The sequence below is a fragment of the Populus alba genome, chromosome 8 (assembly GCF_005239225.2).
Source record: "Populus alba chromosome 8, ASM523922v2, whole genome shotgun sequence".
NCBI lineage: Eukaryota > Viridiplantae > Streptophyta > Magnoliopsida > Malpighiales > Salicaceae > Populus > Populus alba.
Window position 1 is genome coordinate 7,787,355 of NC_133291.1, and position 22,636 is coordinate 7,809,990.

At 35.1% G+C, this 22,636-nt stretch overlaps 3 protein-coding genes across 4 annotated transcripts; 2 read left to right on the forward strand and 1 right to left on the reverse strand.

The window, feature by feature from the left end:
* The first annotated feature begins 829 nt into the window (after window positions 1–829).
* On the forward strand, window positions 830–11,506 carry LOC118039957 (mediator of RNA polymerase II transcription subunit 25). 2 transcript variants are annotated; one of them, XM_073411176.1, is made up of 15 exons: window positions 832–1,078; window positions 1,175–1,205; window positions 1,574–1,637; window positions 2,297–2,427; window positions 4,216–4,425; window positions 4,521–4,586; window positions 4,830–5,040; window positions 5,577–5,644; window positions 5,774–6,640; window positions 7,659–7,712; window positions 7,849–7,877; window positions 8,953–9,021; window positions 9,138–9,222; window positions 10,337–10,423; window positions 10,621–11,506. In XM_073411176.1, exons 1-15 carry the CDS (start codon window positions 981–983, stop codon window positions 11,185–11,187), a joined length of 2,637 nt encoding a protein of 878 aa, XP_073267277.1. In that variant the 5' UTR covers window positions 832–980; the 3' UTR covers window positions 11,188–11,506. The 2 variants fall into 2 exon arrangements, with proteins under 2 accessions (XP_073267278.1, XP_073267277.1); XM_073411177.1 differs by lacking the exon at window positions 7,659–7,712 and having other exon boundaries at window positions 830–1,078.
* Window positions 11,507–12,130: 624 nt separating this feature from the next.
* LOC118039956 (ATP-dependent Clp protease adapter protein CLPS1, chloroplastic) lies at window positions 12,131–13,727 on the forward strand. The gene is made up of 3 exons (XM_035046805.2): window positions 12,131–12,290; window positions 12,734–12,884; window positions 13,181–13,727. The coding sequence occupies exons 1-3, from the start codon at window positions 12,227–12,229 to the stop codon at window positions 13,440–13,442; spliced, it is 477 nt and encodes a 158-aa protein (XP_034902696.1). The 5' UTR covers window positions 12,131–12,226; the 3' UTR covers window positions 13,443–13,727.
* Window positions 13,728–15,304: 1,577 nt separating this feature from the next.
* On the reverse strand, window positions 15,305–19,356 carry LOC118039955 (GDT1-like protein 4). The gene is made up of 12 exons (XM_035046803.2): window positions 19,104–19,356; window positions 18,928–18,996; window positions 17,757–17,816; window positions 17,610–17,657; window positions 17,319–17,407; window positions 17,181–17,217; window positions 17,059–17,106; window positions 16,296–16,364; window positions 16,120–16,164; window positions 15,966–16,027; window positions 15,772–15,844; window positions 15,305–15,663 (listed from the first exon to the last, which is right to left on the reverse strand). The coding sequence occupies exons 1-12, from the start codon at window positions 19,128–19,130 to the stop codon at window positions 15,595–15,597; spliced, it is 696 nt and encodes a 231-aa protein (XP_034902694.1). The 5' UTR covers window positions 19,131–19,356; the 3' UTR covers window positions 15,305–15,594.
* Window positions 19,357–22,636: the final 3,280 nt, after the last annotated feature.

Genomic DNA, 22,636 nt, shown 5'->3' on the forward strand with positions numbered 1-22,636 from the left:
ATGAAGAAGAAAAAAAATGGCCATTAATGCCAGACCAAAAGTATGTTCGGCTCACACGTCACCCCATCATGTAAGGGGCATTGAGATATTGTTCCGGAGCATTTAAGTAACTTAACTGTTTTTAAAAAATTAAAAAGAATAATCTACCCTAGCTATTCTGAGCGGCAAAGTCATCGTAACACTACTCTGATGAATAGTGTCACTAGTCTTGGGCACAATAACTTCTCCTTCTTTATTTTTGGTTAATAATTAATAATTAATTAATACATACATGAATTAAAAACTATTTTTTATATGTAAGAATTTCAAAAAAAATTGGGGAATTCCGAGATTTTTTATCCTCCTATAAAAATTTCTTTAAAATTATTTTCTCAAAATTCCTCGAATTTTTTATTTTTTGAAAATCTTTAAAAACTGGGAAAATTCGGATAATGTTTTTTTAAATAGTAATCACCCCTGCTTCTTGTACACAACAAGAACCAAAACCACGTCGTATTCTGTTTTAGCATACAATCGTCTCTCCTATACACGAAAAGTATAATAGATCACCACAGGCACCACTTCAGCAGTCACGATCATACTTGGGGTTATAATATCAGTTTTTTTATAACTATTTTTTATTTAAAAATATATGAAAATAATATATAAATTTTATTTTTTAAAAATTATTTTAATATATCAAAACAATTTTAAAATAAATAATTAATTTAAAATAAATAATAAAAAAAATTCATTTTTTTATAAATATTTTTAAAATACAAAAACAAACTAACAAAATACTAATTTTATTTAAATCATTGGTGGGAAACCAAAAATTAAAAAGAAAAAAAAAACAAGCAATGAATCAAATTATTAATGAATAATCCAGGTCTTTAATTATTATTTTCTCGTTTCAATTCATTAATGACTCAACCTAGTCTCCAGTCAGCTAAGTAACGGAAACGACCTGACCTCCGATTCTCTCATACGCAACCGTCAGCATGGCGGACAAACAGCTGATCGTGGCCGTTGAAGGCACGGCCGCCATGGGCCCTTTCTGGTCGATCATCGTTTCTGATTATCTTGAAAAGATTATCAGGTATGTAGGCACTTTGATTGAAAACAATAGTTTGAAATTGTGAACCAGGGTTTTCTTTTTGGTTTTTTTAATCAATGGATTCATCAATCTGTGCAGGTGTTATTGTGGTAATGAAACGTCAGGGCAAGTAAGTAAAAATCTTATATTGTCAAATTTTAACTGCATTAATTTGGATAGTGATAAATGCTTGCCATATAATTAAATTGACTGTAAAAACTGGATTATAGTTAGATTATTGAAAGAATATTACGAGTTTTTTTACTGATTCAATTCCGAAAGATAGAAAAGGTGTTTTTCTAGTTTTAGATCTGGTTATCTTGCTCCGCTTACTTTGTCTTGAATGCATTTTAGAAGGTTACTTTTCGTTATGAGCAATGGGAATGCTTTCTTTGAACTTGTGTTTCTTGTTGGTACTTGTTTGGTTATTTTTTCTTTTTTCTGTAAATTTCATATTTTATTGACATTTATTCTGTGATTTCTTTTGTTCAAATATAGAAGCCCCCTACTTCCAGTGCTGAGCTCTCTCTTGTCACATTTAATTCTCATGGATCATATTCTGGTATGTGTTTTGCTTGATTAATTCATATTTTGTGGCATTTTTTCATGATCTATGTGTTATTACATGTTAATGTTGGACTACTTTTTTGAGGGACAAGACGTGATTTTTATGTTTTTTTTTTTTTGTTGTTGGCATCTTCTTCCGATCTTCGATGAGGATTTTTTGGCTAGCTGAAGGTCACATGAGGGTTTGTTGATTTGAATTTGAAGTAATTAGAAATCTGCAAACTGATTTCATTCTGTGAGCTGGAGTTACAGTTGAAACTTGAAAGTCACTTTCTGAAGAGATTCATATGCATGTACCTGTTGTTTGTATACCAAACGTCCTTCAAGTTTCACTCTGCACTTAATTTTACTTGTTGCCTTAATTTAATACACACATTTATATTTTCATTTATGCCATATCTAAAAAGTCATAAAAACTGTTGGAGATGTGTTTAATTTGGGAAATTTAGCTAGCCAGTGAGATTCTTGTATTACTGTTATCTATTGCAAAATATTCAAAGTTTGAATTGTATTAATATCGCTATATGCATGACAGGGATTGTCTCTTGTCTGTACCATGGCTGCATTAATTCTGAAACATGATTTTCTTCTGCTATTCTACTATAATTGGCAAACTAACAGAGTATCCGTTTCATTTCTACCCTTCTTGTGAAGCTTGCCTGGTACAACGTTGTGGCTGGACAAGAGATGTTGACATCTTCTTACAGTGGCTATCAGCCATTCCTTTTGCTGGTGGCGGTTTCAATGATGCTGCAATTGCAGAAGGGCTTTCTGAAGCTCTAATGGTACACCGTTCTTGTATTCTATTTTTTTTAGGTTATTGAGTTTAACATTTTCAGTTTCTAGTTAATGGTTAGTAGTATATCATGGTCTTCCCTGAACATTAGCTTATCATTATAACAATTCCGCTTTTCTTTTCCTTCCCTCTAAGAGGGAAAGCATGGAAGAAGCTTAAGGTCCCTTTCATTAGAAACTCGAGTTATTTACTATTTTACCTAACGATGAATAAACATGTAAGCCATGGTGTGGGGAGATTGACATGGATGGGAAGTGTCATGCATGGCCAACAATCTAACAAGCATATACATGGATTGGGTTTGCTGAGAATTTTCATCAATATATCTAGGGCTGGGAAAAAAAACATGGTTTTGCTATATCTACAATTTTTTCAAGTTCTTTCTCGAAAAAGAAAATATCATCTGTTAATTAATTGCTGCAATGTATTATGGAACATGGATGAAGTGGCTCCTAGAGCAGTTTCTCTAGATGACATCTAATGGGATTGGAATTGGAATGCTTGTCTTATTGTTATTTCCTTTTGAGGGGGATATCCTTCTGTCCCTCTTGAATTATTCTTTCTTTTCCTTCTAATAGAATTTCATTATTGATTTTCATTTTTTCATTATTTGTCAAGTCGCTGCTTTTTTATATTGTGGGGTACAGCTGCAGGAACTCTTAGAATAGTCTCTTTGTAACTGTTAATGGAATCGGAATGCTCTTTTCTTGATTTTCATTTTGTATTTTGAGGATGTTGTCTTATTTTACTTGTACTATTCATTCTTATGCTGCCATTTTTTTTTATAAAAGATTTACTTTTATGGTTTTCATGATCTCAACCAGTTTTCCTTTTTGACTTCTTTTGGTTGTTGCATCTTCAAGTCAAACTATCATCTCGTTTAATATGGTGCTCTTTTGCTTGGAGAAATCCCATTGTTTTTTTTCTCCTTCAAACTAACATCCCATGTAACCACACCTACAGACACTGGCCATGAAATTTAAAATCAAAAGATTGCCTTGCAATCAGATAGCATGAAATAACGGTGGCTATTGTAAAAAGAGGAAACAAAAGGGTGATTAGTGTATATACAACCAGCTTCAATGGCAGTAATATGATTTATACTCTCTTCAATGGAATGTTTTTATAAAAGATCCAAGAGGACCACTAGGCTCTGCTCTAGATCATCTCACAAGTACCCTTCCTTGATTCAAATGTTTAAAGAAGTACGACAGTCATACTTTGTCCCTATGCCTTTAGAGTATTGGTTATAAACCCAAATTTGTGGCTCTGGCTGATTTTTTATTGCGTTGGGCAATGGCTAGTCTATGAAATGGGGCAGACCTGACCCAAGTCTTGTTCCTGTCTGGGCTTAAAAGCAGGTCTTGAGCCCCTTGTAACGTGCAAGGAGGTTGGTAACCGTGCCCATCAATGACTCTTAAACTTAGCTACCAAGTAACTATATGCATGTCTTGTTGCTTGGTGAAGAATATTCCTAAATGACCATTTGCCAGATTCTTAAGCAAAGTAGGATATGCTTGACCATCTATTGTTACCCTTGCTTGTTTCCTGCCTGTTGCATTTGATGACATACTTGGATACATATTGTATAGTTGTTGCAACTTGCAAGAGTTCTGTTTCTTATTGCTGTTAATCCTCAACTGCAACATCACATGGGTTGGTTTGCAAGGAGTCAGTGACAAGTTTAGATTCAAGACTTGTTTATTTTGTTAGTCTCACCAAGGAAAAACGTTTCTTGAAATTGTTCCTTGGGCTTGTGCCTTTTTGTGTTATTCAGATGTTCCCTATTGCTCCAAATGGAAACCAAACTCAACCAAATATAGATGGGCAAAGAAATTGTATTCTTATTGCTGCAAGTAACCCTCACCCGTTGCCCACTCCAGTCTATCGTCCACAAATACAAAATTTGGAGCAGTCTGAAAACATCGATGCACAGAATGAAAGTCGTCTATCTGATGCAGAGACAGTTGCTAAATCATTTCCTCAGGTACATTGATGTTGTTTTCTTACCTAATCTACTATTGTTCTCTTGTTTATGAGCATTACCGGCCATGTGAAAACTGACTCCTAGTTTCATTGCAGTGCTCGGTTTCTCTTTCAGTCATCTGTCCAAAACAGCTTCCAAAACTTAGATCAATCTACAATGCAGTAAGGATGAGACTTTTAGTTGGTTTCCTTTTCTTTTCTTGTGTTGATGCTTGCAAAAGCATTTGTATATGGCACTGTGCTTCTTGCTTAGAGGGAAAAAAATAAAATCATGTGGGGGTGTGGGTGGGGAGGGTGAGAGTGTTTGAAATACGAGTGCGCAGCATATTTTGTTCTTCTGAAATTCGTGGAAATCATGGATATATGCCTGGAGTAGGCTACTTAATGCACCACTTTACAATGTAGGGGAAGCGCAACAGCCGAGCAGCAGATCCACCTGTTGACAACATAAAAAATCCTCATTTTCTTGTGCTGATCTCAGAGAACTTTATGGAGGCTCGTGCTGCATTAAGTCGTCCTGGAGCTACAAGTTTGCCTTCTAATCAAACACCTGTTAAAGTGGATATTGCTTCAGTTACTTCAGTAACTGGGCCACCTCCAGCCTCAATTCCTTCAGGTTGTTCAAGCCATCTAATCTACTTTATTGTTGAGTGTGATTGGATATTTTGGCACGGCTTGTTAATTTCTTTTGCTTGCTGGCTCTCTCTTCTGAAGAAAATTACCTAACATGATTTTTGCACGAGGGAGAGACATAATAACCGGATCAATCAACATTTTCTACAGAGTGTACAGTTGTAGAAGCTCTTAGCTTGTTATCCTTCATAATTTTCATCTGCAAAAATCTACAGATACATTGATGTGATGTGAGGCTTCAAGTACACCTCCTTTCACAGGTCTTAAGGATTTCAGCAAGATTCAAGCATCTGTATCTGCTGTTTCCTTTAAGTTTGTTGTGGAAGATGATATCTTAGTGCTAATGTGTTGACTTTTATTGTACTTGAAATTAAAGATAAACCATAAAAAAAATTGGTCAGGTTTCCAGGAGGCATTTAGGTATTGACCTCTTGTTTTAGGCTTAGTTTACTTCCAACATTAAATTCATCTTTTTGATGTTCTGCCTGGTGGAAGACTTACTTTCTTTCAAAACTTCAGTGAATGGATCTATCACAAATCGGCCGCCAATTTCAGTTGGAAATCTTCCAACTGCAACTGTGAAAGTCGTAAGTCTAGTGAATCCTTTAGTTCTGTTCTTGTTCTCATAATAATAGGAAATAAAGTTGTTTCTATGATAGCACTGCTTCTGTGCATTATGGACATAGTTAAGAGCTTTTGTGATTTTATATTCGCAGGAACCAAGTACAATAACTTCCATGGCAAATGGATCTGCTTTTCCCCATATTACTTCTGTTCCACGCCCTTCATCTCAAGGAGTTCCAAGCATGCAGACTTCATCACCATCTACGACTACTCAAGACATGGCAACAAACAGTGAAAATGCACAGGACTTGAAACCTAATGTCAGTGTGACGACACAGTCTGCACGTTCTGCGCCTCCTGCTGCAGCTAACGTGAACATTCTGAACAATCTTTCTCAAGCAAGGCAAGTGATGAACTCTGCAGCCCTAAGTGGAGGAACTTCAATCGGTCTCCCATCAATAAGTCAAACTTCTGTGGCTATGCATATGTCAAGTATGATTTCAAGTGGAATGACGTCTTCCGTGCCTGCTGCTCAAACTGTATTTTCATCTGGGCAACCAGGTGTTTCTTCAATAACAGGTTCAGGGAATCTTACTGGGACAACACAAATCACACCAAACTCTGGTCTGGGCTCATTCACTTCCGCAACCTCTAACATGCCTGGAAACTCAAACCTTGGGGGGATTTCACAACCAATGGGTAATCTTCACGCAGGTGTTAGCATCAGCCAATCAGCAATGAGTGGTCTGGGTGCAAACCCAAACACAATGAGTGGTTCAGGAGCACAAATGGTACAAAGTGGAATGGGTGCAAACCCCAACACAATGAGTGGTCTGGGTGCTTCAGGTGTCTCTTCTGGTTCGAACACAATGATTCCTACACCAGGAATGTCTCAACAAGTACAATCTGGGATGCAGCCTCTTGGTGCAAACAATAACTCAGCAGCTAATTTGCCACTGTCACAACAGACAGCAGGGGGCTTGCAACCAGCTCAATCGAAATATGTCAAAGTTTGGGAGGTAAGTCTGATTGCTTTTGTGGGTTAACTAAGTGTGTGTGCATTGTTCAAGATTAGAGTCGATTTGCTAGCCAGTGATGGAAATTTTCACTTTCATTTTCAAGTAAAGAACAGATTTTTATTTCCTTTTTTCAAAAAGTTGTTTGTACTAAACATATGGACTTTTGGCATGCCTGGTTCATAATATGTGCATTGGCGTCTAGCAATTTTTCACCAATTTTCACCAAATAATGAAAGGATGGGCAAATATGTCATGATCCTTGAATCAGGTGGTCATGGGTGGGGTTGGGATGGAACCTATGCTCAGAACTCACTAATCTGATGACAACTTATGTCATCCTTTGTATCTTTTCTTTTTTCCTTTTTTTTTCCTGGTATGAGTGAAAAATCTTTAGAGACCTAACTCCTTTTTGTTCTGTGTGAAATAAAAATGAAACTATATCATCCTTTTAGGATATGGAGAACTCTTGAAACTCTTCATTTCCCTTTTTGCCGACTCATTGATTTTGAAAAGTCAAATCACCCTAACCTTAATACCCCAAAGCCAGTTGAAAAATAGTGCCATGCCATCGATGGGGATAATATAACCTCTGTCATCAGTTGAGAAGACTTGCACATTCTTTCTTGCAGAACACCTCCTCAAATTAAAATCTATTGATAGTTTCTAATGAATCACAACTACCCGAGTCTCATCTTTTTAGACTTGATAATAGCTTGCTAACACCCCTGAGTAGTAATGAGACAAAGGTCAAATAATCCAAAATGAAGCGGGAGCATTCATTTATGTATGGAATAGTAAAAATTAAATAACAAAAATCTCCTTTGGATGATTAAAGTAATCGATTGATTTTGCTTAGTTCCTTTTTATTTATTTATTTATTTATTTATTATTGTTATCATTAATTATTGTATAACTCCCTTGAAAAGTTTTTTTCAATATCAATGTAGATTTCTGGAACTGTTGAACATGTGTCTTTATGAACTCACTAACTTATTTTGAACATTTGAACTGCACACAGGGAAACTTGTCCGGGCAACGGCAAGGGCAGCCTGTCTTTATCACTAGACTAGAAGTATGTTTGAAATGGCTCATAAATCTCCACTCAATGCAAACTGCTGTTTCAGTCTTCTTTTGATAGTAATTAATCTTAGTACATTTGACATGTTTTAGTTTTACACATGGAACTTATACCTTGTATTTTGATACAGGGTTATAGAAGTGCTTCAGCCTCTGAGACGTAAGTTCAGGCATAGTAACATAGTTTGTGCTGAAAACCAATCTACACTATATGTTTCCTAAAGTCTTTTACATCATAAATTTACATTTTCTGGGAACAAATTTTTAGATTATCGTTGGTTGTCCCAAAAGATGTGTTTATTTTATATTTGTTGGCTCTATACAAGTCAAGGATTAACTGTTTGACAGGAGATTGTTGGGACAACAATACATTTCTTAGATAAAAGAAAATTGTATTAACTGACTAAAAAGAATTACAAAAACATGGTGAGACTATACTTCAATACAGGTTTATATTCGAGAAAATCATCATATGGTCATCAGATGATTAGTTTGGAACAGCGAGCTTTACTTTGAGGTAGATGGTCCTTCATACCCATTCCTAGTAGCTATATGTCCTAACATAAAGGTTTCTAATACGTTAGGGTTTTCAGCACCCATGCCCTCAAGTGTCAGGCACTGTTTTGCCTAGGGCTGAATTTAAAAATGAAGGGCAGGCTGGTTGATTTAGGTTTTATGATTACATCAACCCCCACAATCATTGGAATGGGATTATTCTGCATCTGGCAAATGTTTTGGAAAGGGCTGGATTTAATCATTTTGTTTCTCAAAGGACATTATTCTATTTTGTTACCTCAGAGAGCTTTGTATTTTGTCCATCTTATCATCCAACCATGGTTAAAAAACACTGATGGCAATGGGACAGGTTTAGTTTTGAGAATTACCGAAATCTCAGCCTCATTGATCAGGGTATGGATTGCTCAAGGGCTGGGAATTAGGCTTTGATATGAAAATCAAAACTCTATTCCAAGTAACATTTATAGTTGGATAAACTGTATGAAAAATGACCATTTTATTTATTTGCAAATACCCCTTATAGCAGGCAAAATATTTTAGATTTCATTTGATTGTTTAAGACTACTCCAACTTCAGAACTTTTGAGCTGGACTTTTTTTGTGTTTTTGTGGGCTCTTCTCATCTTTTTTTCTCTTTGTTTAATATTTTTAGTTTCCCCTGTTAGCACACATATTTGTCAAGATGAATTCAACTGGTTCAGTTTTTCGTGTGCTTCTCAGGCTTGCAGCAAACTGGCCGCCAACAATGCAAATAGTTCGGCTTATATCTCAGGATCACATGAATAACAAGTAATTGCTGCTTATTTGAGATTTTCAGCATGTCTGTTTTGCATTTATTTGTTCACTCACGTATCTTCCTGAATTTGTTATATTTGTGTTTTTTGTTGTTGCTTTATTTGATAAAGGCAATATGTTGGAAAGGCTGATTTTCTAGTATTTCGGGCTATGAATCAGCATGGATTTCTTGGACAACTCCAAGAGAAGAAGCTTGTAAGTTTTCTGGATGCTTACAAAAAAAGTAGCTTAAGGCTTTCCAATTTAATATTTTCTTGAAACGTCACTGTCAATTCTCATTCCAGTCATCAGTTATCCCTACTGCATTCTGTGTTAACTTCAGTGATATGATGTTTTTGTATGGATCTTAATGCTCGTAATTCACTACATATTACTTTCCTGGTTGAAATTTGCTTGATTTAAAGTGAATTGGATCTGAAGATAAAAATATAATGGAGACACTCTGTATATTATTTTATTTCTAAGAAGAAAGTTAAGAGAGTAGAATTGCAGAATCAGAAGTTGCCTTGTTAAGCAGTGTTGCCAAATTAGTTAATGAGAAACAAGTAGCACATCAATGCCATACTTCATGTAATGTTGATAACAACCTTCCCTCATTCCTCTACCCTTGCCCGTTTCTCCCCTTTCATTTTGTTCTTTTAAAGTTGTCTGCTTAGGCACTCTGATTTTGTTAAGTCATATCAGGGGTATGATAGTGTTTGCGCAGAGGCTATCAAGTCAAGCTTAGGAAGTTCACATAATTGAAGTGTTCTCAACCTGATCTCTTCACTGAGTGAGATTTAACACTCACTACTTTGAGGGTCAATCATGAGTAAATGTCCATTGGTGAAAGTTGCTACTGTAGAACAAATTGAATCGCAGGGGTGTATGGACCTTTTCCCTCGGTCACACATGTTTGGAAGTTCTTTAATCCTGCCAGTGTGGTTGTTTGATAGGCATGGGTTTTTGCAGTTTATTAATGTTCAAATAATTTAAACTTTTTTTCTTAGTCTGAAGTCTGAAATAATCGAAACCCTTATGAAGCTCTTTCAATGAAGTTTTGTAAACTCTTCTAAAACTTTCATGTAAACGAATCTAAGAGGATGATGACTCTAATTCTTAAAAAAAAAAAAAAAGGAGGAAAGAAAGAATGAGAAATGAAAAAGACCCTCAGGCAGTTATTGCTCAAATCCTAGCCGTACAAATTCTCTTATTACTATTTTACTGCAGATTTAATTAGCTCAGGATTATGCTCTTTTAGTCGTGGAAAATATGTCTATTATTTGATAGGCTTTTCTGATGTTGAATTTGTTGTTCTTCATTTTCCTAGTGTGCAGTAATTCAGTTACCATCTCAGACATTGCTACTCTCTGTTTCTGACAAAGCTTGCCGCTTGATAGGGATGCTTTTTCCTGGGGTAAGATGTTTTAGACCTATCAGTTATGAAAATTAGTAGCATAACCAAGTTTCCTTTTGTTTTGAGGGCTTGCACATCGATGTGCTTTTTCCTTTTTAATTGTTGTGAAGACTTGATTAAGCCATCAAAATAAGAGACGAATGAACTACTTATCATATCCTTTGCACTATAAATTGTTGAAAACTGTGTGGAACCAGGATATGGTTGTGTTTAAGCCACAAATATCCAGTCAGCAGCAACAAATGCAACAGCAGCATCACCAACAGATGCAACAACAACAACATCCACAACTACAGCAGCTTCAACATCAGCAGCAGCTTCCACAACTACAACAGCAGCAACAGCTCTCACAGCTACAGCAGCAGCAGCAGCTCTCACAGCTTCAACAGCAGCAGCCACAGCAGCAGCTCTCACAGCTTCAACAGCAGCAGCCACAGCAGCTACCTCAATTGCAGCAGCAGCAGCTTTCACAGCTTCAACAGCAGCAGCTTCCACAAATGCAGCAGCAGCAGCAGCAGCAGCAAATGCAACAGCAGCAGCAGCAAATGCAGCAGCAGCAGCAGCAATTGCAGCAGCAGCAGCACTTGCAGCAGCAGCAGCAGCAGCTTCAGCAAATGCAGCAGCAGCAGCAGCAGCAAATGGTTGGAACAGGAATGGGTCAAACTTATGTTCAAGGTCCAGGTCGTTCACAATTAGTTTCTCAAGGACAAGTTTCTTCACAAGGGCAAGCAAACATGTCTGGAGGAGGCTTTATGAGTCAATAAGAACTCCGATTCTGTGGGGAGCAGAATGCAGCTTTGTAATTGAGAACGATTCTAACACTCACATAGATGCTCTGCGCATTTATATCTTGTAATAATTACTTGATAATGTTCGTGGTCAGACTTGCTTAGCTTCCACTTGACGTAATGATGCAAGTTTTCACACTTGCGCTAGAGATACTTTTCAGTGCTAGAGGCGTTGCCTTTTCTTAGGTTTCTTTGCAGTCATTTCTACTATTCGAGAATGTAATCCTTGCTATATAAGATCTTAACTCGGAGCTCGTATTTCCTGTTTTGTTTATTCACCTTCCTTATTATTTCATATTGTTAAGCGAATTATGCCTCGTCGGATGGTCACAAACACTTCCGAATTTAATTGTTAGTACTGTTTGGACCTCTCTCTCTACAACAGCTTTGGACCTCTCTCTTTACAACAGCACTCGTATATCATAGAAATTTTACTTCTCAGCCCCTGGTGTGGTGCTTACTCAGGCTGTAAGTGGTTTTAACTTCACAGATTATAGCCTCGGGGTTCAAATTTAGGAAAAAGCCATAAAGAACAAAATAGAGATTGCATAGGTCTGTTAAACGGTATTCTAACAATTAAAACATGAGAGAAAAAAATACTTTAAACAGCGAATCCTGGAAGAAATGGTAAAGAACCCAGGAAAAAAAAATCCCTTAATAAAACATGTTGTTATCTGGAAATAAATATCAGAAGAATTTTTTATTTTTAGATGTTGACATATTGGTACCAGAACTTTCGGTCATCAGGATGCCAAAACGACGTGTTTTCATGTTATAGTTTCCGTATGTAATTTTTCTTTTATTTTTGTTTTTATTTTTTTTTCCTGATATGTTTTGTTTTGTCTGTCCACGTCACAACCCAACTCAACCACCAGTTTTTTTCCATTTTTTTTAAAAAACGAAAAAAAATCTCTTACAATTACTATTTTTTTTTCTTAAGAAAGAAAAGGGAAAAAGAAAAAAAGAAAACAGTGTCGATTTCTCAGTTCGGGGAGGGAGAGCGAAGGCGGCGACAATGGAGACTGCAATTTGTGGGAGAATAGCTCTCTCACCTAATCACGTCTTTAACCCTAAACCCGGTGCTTATTGCTCTTTCTTCCCTTAATTATTATTATTATTTTACCCAATTTCTCTAAATTCTCTTGTCTGATTCAATTTTATAACGACCATCAGTTATTACTTTTGTCTACTTTATTTATTTATTTATTTATACACAAACAAGCATCATGCTGTAGCTGCTAAGTTGCGGGTGGTTGTATTTTCTTGCTTTGGATTTTTTTTTTGTTTTTTATCTCTTTCTTGTATGTTTTGCTTGATTAATCATGGAGGAGAGGATGCTCGAATTTCTTAGTTTTGGTGGGGATTAAGACATGGTGGTGTAAAAAGACCACATTTAAAATCCTGGTTTTTTGAATTCATGTTCTACCCGTGGAGACTGAGCGGAGTATGAGTTGAGTCATGGGTGTCATTAGCACGTAAAATTGGTCACCGGTATTTATGATTTTGTTAAAATCTTGACCAGGAGACAAGAACTCTGTTTGTAGAGGACCATGTGCCAACCGTGGGATTCTCATGGCTATATCAACAACATGCTCAGGCAAAGGAGGAGGGTTATTGGAGAAGCCGGTTATCGAGAGAACCACTCCTGGTCGCGAATCTGAGTTTGATTTGAGGTACGTGCCGGCACCGCTTTTCTTGCTGTTTTATATTTTATGAGATCTAAATCAAACAACTCTAGCTTCCTTTTATGAGCATATAGTAGTTCGGATTCAGATTGACGGAAGTTGGGAGGGAGAACTTTCTTCTTCTTCTTGTCATCCCAAGTTTAATTATAAATCAGGGTTATTTCTTTGTTGAACATTTTTCGCACGAATGAACACAGTGGTGTTGATTTAATTCTTTTTTGTACCATCTAACGTTCTACTGTCATTTACCTGGGTGATATCGTTGCTCCTTGAATTTTCTTCAGGAAATCAAAGAAAATGGCACCACCGTATCGAGTGATGTTGCACAATGACAACTACAATAAACGTGAATATGTTGTACAAGTTCTGATGAAAGTTATCCCCGGGATGACCCTTGACAATGCTGTTAATATAATGCAAGAAGCACACTACAATGGCCTGTCGGTGGTGATTATTTGCGCTCAGGCTGATGCTGAAGAGCACTGCATGCAGCTGAGAGGTAATGGACTTCTGAGTTCAATTGAACCTGCAAGTGATGGATGCTGAGGACAGTCTTTGATGAAATCACTATGCTTTCCTGTTAAAAGATGTATATAACCTAGCAGTGCCCATGTTTTTATGTCTTGGTCATCGATGGTCAGATGCAAATGGCAGGATTTGCTAATTTTGAATAATTAAAAAAAAAGGACGAGTCTGCAAATGTTACGTGGATTATAATCTGTGATTGTTACTCATCTTCTAAACAGGATATTGTGCTTAAACGTAGATTTCGACACCGTTTGACATTGCGTTTCAAACGGTGTTTCATCAAATTTTAATTTATTTTTTTTTTTGTTAAAATTGAGTGCGGTTTGTACTTTTTAGATCGTTTTGATGTGCTGATGTCAAAAATGATTTTTAAAAAATGAAAAAACATCATTGGCATGTATTTCGGCACGAAAAACTATTTGAAAAGCAACCGCTATCACACTGCCAAACACGCTCGAACCCCAAGCTTATCACCATTGATTTTCTCGAAGTATGTTTAACTATAGCAGTAATGTTTTATTTTCAAGATGTAATGACTCGTTTCATTTGATAACCTGATTGTTACCAAACGAGCATTCACAATAAATCACCTGATTCCTTTTTTGGATCCCTTTGTATTTTTTATTTTTCCACACAAAAATCCAACTAAAGTCTTTATTAATATGGCCATCATGGCAGTGATGTGGCTGAACCTTTCGATCAAGGCACCTTGGAATCCCAGATAAATCTGATCAGTGAACACCCTGGATTTCTGGAAGAAAACCACAGCCCCAATCGCCATGGCATTATTTCACTACTAGTTACAGCACGAACTACAGGCTCGTTGCTGTGTTATCATCATCCTTAGTTGTGTAAAAAATTTCCCAACATGATCTGCTTTCACAAATCAACAGGAAGCCTTCAAATTGCATGCATAAAATCAACCGCGTGTAGGGCAAATTCGGTGCCTCAGAATGCTTCATTCAATTTAAGATATATCAAGATCCAACAGAATATCATTTAAATAGCATATAACACGCTCTTGGTTTTGATAATCGAACATGCTACTGCTCTTTGAATCAAGAAATTTATGAGTTGAAGAGTTGCTCTTGTAAATAACCATATCTTGCTGCGTCCTTCGGGGAATGATCACCTTCTTAATGTATGAAAGTCACCAATACACCTAACCAGCCTGAATGCAAGCAGTCAAACATAACCAGTGTTAAGAGTCCTGATAGGCACAATTTTAAATGCAAATCTCTATCTTGCCTAACCAGTACCATGCATGTGTAGCCGCCTGCAGCCATTGTTCTCAAGAGTTCCATTTGTTAATTAATAAAAAAATCCGGCCAATTTGATGACAAAGCCATCTTTTTTATAAACCAGTTCTTGCATGCTGTTCTGAAAGGCAACTTTTGCATCTATGTTTTGCTGCCGTCTTCTTCATTATGGCGCGTGTGCATTAGTGAGCATGCGCAAGCAAGCAAGTGGCCTGCACATCTCTGTTAGTGGGTGATTAATGACTGGACAAAACCAAGAAATAGCCCCTCATGAGTGAAATTATAAAGAATCATTTTTAAGATCAATCAATTATATTGAATTGAGTATAATTGTATGTGTATTTCTTTCTTGTAAAGAACCCATTTCAGTATTAAAAATGGGTTAATAACTCACGGTAGAGGGCATTTTACACTTGTATTTAAAAACAAGTAAGCGTAAGTCCTCCTAAACAATAAAATATGTTGACATGAGGAGGAATTGATACAAATACTAGTTATATTATCTGCAATCGACTGAATCTCGAAACGTTCTTCGATCCAATCACGTATTTTATTGAGATAGGTAAATTAGGGAAACTCCCCCTCTAATAACCGTGTACAAGAAAGATGAAAAATGACATATTAACATATTATATATTAACATATATTTAAATAGAAATTATGGACATATAATATATTACAGACATAAATATTACAGATGTATGATCACTGCGCTTCAACCGTAGCTATCTCACACCAGTGAAATTATTAACGCTCAACCAATTCTGAATATTCTGCTGGACTACATATTTCCAGCATTTCCTTTCTTTTTCCAATAATAAATTGACAGCACTCACCCATGCACCCTAGTTCCCCTATACTCCCCCACATCATAATGAATATAAGTACTTACTACGTGTCAGATGACGGGTCTACTCAACTGTTGAAAGGAAGGATTGGATTCCAAAAACAATAAAAAGAGCTCCACCTGACAACGCAACCTGAATGGCAAAAGGTACAACATTGACATCAAAGATTGACTGGCTTACATAATGTAGAAAAAACATTCCAAATATGCCATGAAGAAAAGTGCAAGGAGCTTTAATTACTATTTTCTCGGATATTTGAGATGCCAAAGTCTTTCCACCAATGACAGCGGCAGTAGTACACAGTGCATGCCCTCTGAAGAAGAGGAAAAGCAATCAAACACAATAACCATGGCGATACATATAGTAAGTTCAAACAAAGAAAACAAAACATAGCATGACTCAAATGAATGCATGGAGAAAACACTATAACTTACACAATTCCACCCATAACAACACCAAACGGGTTCTCATCAGCAGCCAAGCCAATGGTGGCTATCTGAAATGGCAACCATACATAGTGCAAAATAAGGCCATCACCACGAGGATAAATTAATAGGAGGCTGTGTGAGTCCTAGAGGTGACCCTTACCTGGCTCTTGTCACCCCATTCACCAAAGAATGTAATGGAAAATGCCTGCAGAAGACGCAAGATAAAACTGGTCAGCCTCAAGGTCAAATCAGGGTTTTTTTCCTGGACCAGCAGTATTAATGCAGAGTTCCAAATCTAATTCTTCAACATATATATATAATATATAGAAGCATTACTTTCAAGAGTATAGGTGAGAAGAACTGTGAAAGAAATGTCCGCCTCTGCTTTTTCAATTCGTCACTGTCCTGGAAGAATAAAACAGTTAAACTATAAAAACCAACAAGCGTAGCGTATTCAGGAAACACAGTTAAAGGTATTCAAATATGAGACTAGATTGCTCATTTGCACAACCAATTTAACCATAATTGCGTTTTTTTTCTCGAGAAATACAGGAAAAGTCCAGTTAATGAATCCATCTATGACAAATCCAAGTATTTGAATGTTAATGCATGTGTACATTAGACATGCTACATTCTTGTAAGAATGACTGAGCGCACAGATCATGAACCTGGCCCTGGCTAACCTATTCTTTGAAATTTGGATATAAGCAGCTCTGTGGTCCATGTTTAGAGATGCCACACAATGGACAATTACTCAAATTAATTAGAGAAAAAAAGTTATCAAACATCCTCCAGCTAAATATACATAAATCCAATCCGCTTTTATAAAATAATATACCTAACGCAGGAAAAGGCTTATATTCTCTTACTGCCAGCACATTTTTCTGTTTATTTTTTGAGGAAAGAAGTATAATGATTGTTTGACTAAAATGATTGTTTGACTAAATTCTTTTCAAAGTGAGGCAACCCAAAAAAGAAGAAGATTAAACCCAACAAAGGAGAAGAATGAGAAAGATTAATGCAGAAGAATAAATGCTTTCGTGATCAAATAAGCAGGCAGAAAGTGTTGCATTTCCAGAAAATACAGCGGTTATTATACCTTGCTACCAGCTTTGGCCGTTCCTGTGTTAGCTTTCCAATCAGCATCCTGATGATAAAATAAAGGCAACGTGAACTATGATTCCACTTGAATGTACATGTTATTACAGGGAAGAAACAAACCAATTTTGCTTCAACTTCTGCCAATTCTTCAGCCTCCCTGTTTGATAAAACAGAAATAAACTCCAATGAGAACAAACTGTCATGCCAGGAGAAGAGTGCAAAGGAAAGCTAACAAAGCAAGAAGATCAGGAACAATACCCTTTGTCATTGAATCCATCCCACAAGGACCAGAGCCCAAATCCAAAAAACAATATTGTTGATATGTGATGAGTCCACGCAGGAGAGATCTAGATAGGTAAACAATGAAGAAAACTTGATTGACGAAAGTAAAGGGAAGTAACAAGACAGTTTTGCAAAATCTATCAATTACTCGAATAAGTTTTATTGCATCTACTAGAAATGTAATTACTCCACCATAACATCAAAAAAGGCAGAATCACAAAATTTACTGACACGCAAAACTATATAGGCCTCCAGTAGACCGCTTACCAGATTTGGAGCAGCCCAGCCAACAGAAGCAGAAAGGATAGTCATAACCTAGAAATCAGAAAATATTATAATCAACAATTTGGCGCTCAGAAAGGGTAATTTTGTCAAGTCTACAGTCATGCACCAAAAACACAAGAAAACACTTACTATCAAAGCCGATAGGCAACCTGACAAAACAAGTCTTCTTGGGTGACGCATGGCCAAGATCTTGAAACAAGAAGCAGAAGTCAGGCAAGCACATGTAGAAAATAGGAGAATTCTGAATAAATAATTATAGGGGGATTGTAGTAGAAATTCCAAGTTTTAATCAGAAGACCATGCAAAACGGTTTTCTGGAGAAAGCATACAGAACAGATGATGCCTGGTTCTATATATTAATTAATCTAAACAGCATAAAAGTAAAACTAACTAGTGGATTTGATTTAACATTGACTGTTACTTTACTTTTGGTACCACCATTGTGCATGCATTTTAATATTTGATCTCCCGAAAGAGCACAATCATGACTAGTTGCAAAGGCAAGCTTTTATCCACGATGTGTTTGGACATTTGTTAGCTGATCACATAATCATTAATTATTTTAAAAAATTCTTTACTACCATCATCATTTTTTGTCTTTTCCAAAATTCCATGACCATAACTGCGAAAAGACCATCCCAATGGCTGAATGCTACTAAAGGTTACCAAGTTTAACTGAGACAAGGAAGAAGCAGGTAAGAGGGTATTGGCAAGAGTTATGAAGAAAACAAAAGATGCAATATTGATCGGTTTTTCAACAGAAGAGGGTCACCGGAAGCGAACATAAATAAGTTGCCACTACTCCATCTTACAAATACAGTCTCAGCAAATTCAACATGGCCATACAACCCAGGCAGGTATTTTCTGGAGAAAACAATATCCACCAAATCCCATAAAGCAAGTATAGCAAAAAAGGAAGGGGAAAGATATGGTAATGATAATCTAAACAACAAAACAAGAATCAATTCCTGCCTAAGGGCCCTGTGTGCAACACGAACCATCAACCATAAGAGAATTTAACGCTTTGTTAAGTTTAAAATTGTCGTATCTATTCTTCGCCTTTTTTTTGTAACTTTCCACGCATTATGAAATTCAACTCATAAAACTTTTCCAAAAACTAATCAATTCCTCTCTCACTCTCACTCTCACTCTTTCTCTCTCAATTCTATTTGACCATAAAGGAAAAAAAAAATTCGTAATTTACATCCTTCAACAAAATCCAGTTCCAAAATTAATTTAAGCAATAAATCAACTAAATTAAACAATAAACCAAATTCTTTAGAGAGTAAAAAAACTAAACCGCGGCAGCGAAAAAAGTCTTATCGCCGATCTCCGATAGCACTGTCATCGCAAGCGACTTAGTGAATCCCTTGATTGAGAAAAAAAAAAACAAATGGAAAAGGAACACTGTAATTAACAAATTTTAAATCCAGAGTAGAACAAAATAAAGAGAGATTAACTAGACAAGCTAATTACCTGAGCGACTGAGGTCATATTTTCCATTGAAAGAGAGGATGATATGCTGTCAGAAAAAGAAAATTAAGCTGCTGTGGGAAATTTCTTTCGGAGACTTCGTTGAAGTTGTCAAGTCGAAGCAACTTTTCGACAAACACAGAGTGAGAGTGAGTGTTGGAGTTTGTTTGGTTTTTATTCTGTGTAAGGTATTCTTTGTGTGTTGGAGTTTGTTTGGGTTAATTCTGAGTAAGGTATTTTTCGTGTGTTGGAGTTTGATTGAGTTAATTCTGAGTAAAGTATCCTTTCTTTTTACGTTTTAAAAGTTTTTTTTTTATATAAAAAAAATTAAATTAATATTTTTTATATATTTTTAGATTATTTAATATAATAATATCAAAAATAATTTTTTAAAAAATTAAAAAATATTATTTTAAAAAACAAATACAACCACCTTCTAGAAGACTTTAAAGCTTTAAGTTCAGTGCCTGTTGAAAAGGAATGATGCTTTTGGTTTGGGACATCACACGCTAGACATCTGTTGTTTCAGGATGTTAGGGTTGCAGTTTATAGTTGCGGAAATAAGGGCGTGGCTTCAACGATAATAACGTTCAATAACAAGTACGCTACGACGCTTGGCTTCCGAAACATTTTGGAATCTTTGTATTGATTAAACGGTGTTTTTCTTCCTCTTCCTTCGTCTTCTTCTTCTTTTTTTGTATTTTCGTTATTTACGAGGTGATTTTCAGTTTTAGAACTTTCTCAAACTCTTTATCAATATTTTTTTTGGTTTGTTTATATAGCTATCAAAACTTCTTTATTATGCCTTTCTTGGCAATTAAATTGTGCACGTATCAGGCCACCTGCTAGTCGTGTGATAACATTGAATGTGGCATGAGAAGTTTTAACTACCATTAGATTATTTATCCTGGATTATTTTTTAAAAAATAATAAATTGAGTAGAGGTTAATTTAATTTGACCTGGTTGACTTAACAAATTTCAAAGCAATCTGAACAACTAGAAAAAAAAAAAACATAACTTTACTAAAAAAAAAATAAGACTATCTTTTTAAAAAAGTATTGAAATGACAATATATTATATCAACCCGAGTCAACTCATGTTAACATGCAAAATTCACGTCTCAAGTCATGATACCATGATAACCTCGTACAAGAAAAATAAAAAATCATGTTGAAATTTAATTTTCAGTCAATTAAATGTTAATAAATGAAATTAAATAAAAAATAAAAAAGTCAATTCAGATTAACATGTCAAAACTTGATTATGAGACTGAGATAACTTTATAAAAAAAAAATTAAAATAAATTATGAAACTCAATTCCCAATTAATTCAACATTTAATGATGAAATTGAAAAGAAAAAAAAAACTTGAGTTAATTTAGTTTAAAATATAAAACATTTATAATAACATGAAAGCTGACAAAAAAAAACATTTATATTCACATTGAATATCTTGAGCATTTAAAAAAAAAATACATATTATGTTAATATATAATTGCTCATAAAATAATTGTTAATTATGTTACCATGGAAACCTGATCTTACTTGAAAAACATGGTTTAATTGACCGGATATTTTTTTAAAATATTACTATAAAAAACAATTAAATAAAAAAAATACCATTAAAACATCATATGAGACCAGAGAATTAATTTAAAAAAATGGTTCGAAGATCACACTTGTAAGCATGGGTTTGCCATTAATTTTTTTAAAAAAATTCGGCCGAACAACGTATTGTCAACTGTTAGCAAACTCCATGTACAATTAATGCTTGAAACTTGGGATCTAGGTAACTTGGACCTAAAAAATCTAAATCTCAAACATTTTTTCATCTAAAAATACCCTTAAAACATTACATGAGCCCAAATAAATATATCTTTACTTCCAAAACACCTTATGATAAACTTCAAAATTCAAAACCAAACTAAACAAAAAATTGATGAATATCAATCTACCTTTTATTGTATAATTAAAGGATAATATAATCTCCATTGAACTTTCATTTTAAAGATGAACCCGATAGGACCAAAATTGTTTTGGTGTGGTGTCAGTTTAAACATTTACCTCGTCTCTTTATTTTAAGACAAGGTTTTCTCTACCCTCTCAATATACAGGATCTCTTCCCCTCCTTTTTTTTTTTTTTTTTGCCAGTTTGTCTCTTCCCTTTTGATATTTAGAAACTAGAAGATAATAAAAATAAATTTATGATAAAAATGTAAATATCTAAAACTATAATGACCAAGTAAATGCAAAAATTATAAAATTAAAGGACTATATTGTAATTTGATGCCGAGAGGCTGCAAAGCTTAATAGTGAAAACCTCAAGTCTTTTTATTTCTTTGTTCCCCCGATTCGAATATTTTATTCAGTGACCAACTTTTGGCCATGAAAGCAAGGTATATTGTTCCAGACACACCTACTGTTCATCGCTGTACCATATATTAAAATATTAAAAATTAATTTTTTAGGTATGGAAATGTGAATAAAAACATGTTTAAAACTGTATTTCTAAAGAATTTATATTTTTTTAATTTTTATTATTATTTTAATGCACGAAAAATATATTAAACTGTAGCTGTTATTATATTTTTAAATACACTCTGTATCAATAAAACAATATAATCAAGATACTGAATTCAATATCTATATATATTAACTATTTTAAAGCTACTGGCTGTGAATAATAAAAAAAAAAAAACTTATACCTGGCAAAAATCATAAAATTTACAAAACATGTAAGTTTTTGTAATTTCAAGTGAAATAGTCATTGCACCCAAGACACGACGGTCGTTACCTCGTCGGCAGAATGTTCTATCATGTCAGAAAACTAATGAATCACACCCAACTAGTAAGTTCCTCCCCGAGTTCGATCAATCATCCAATCAAATCAACCCAGGAGGAGGCAAATAAATTTGATAGGTACAGCACACAATCGTTCCTTCTGAATTTTAGGTACCATAACAGCTCTTAACAAATATTGCGATGCCCGTGATTGAGGGACATCACTTTCATCGAGCATTGTTATCTAACGACTCGATCATCATTGCAAGATAATATTAAATATGTTCTTGTAGTCTAAAGCCCGACAAAACATCTTCTTTTTATATATATATATATAGCCAAACAAGCATAATTGTCCGGACAAATAGATATAGTGGCTGTTTGTAATAGAATCAAAAGAGATGTTTAAAGTCAACATTATAAATATGTTCTTGCTGTCAATGTATAAAAAGTCAACATTTCCATCAACTTCTCTAAATTATAAAAAACAAGTGCCAGATGCAGTATGATTGCAGACGCTACGACGATGTTTGCGAATTAAAAGTTTGTTTCACTTTCCGAGTAATTAAGTCAACCTGCCATCGTATTTTAGTTTAGTTTTCAATTTATTTTTATAAAATTTAATTATTTTCAATTTGTCTCCATCTCTAGATCATTTTCTCACGTTTAAAGTTGTATCCCTTCTTCTCATATAAAGACGAGACACGTGAATTATTTTCGAGACAAGTATCATGTTTTTGTGAGATGGAGGAGTA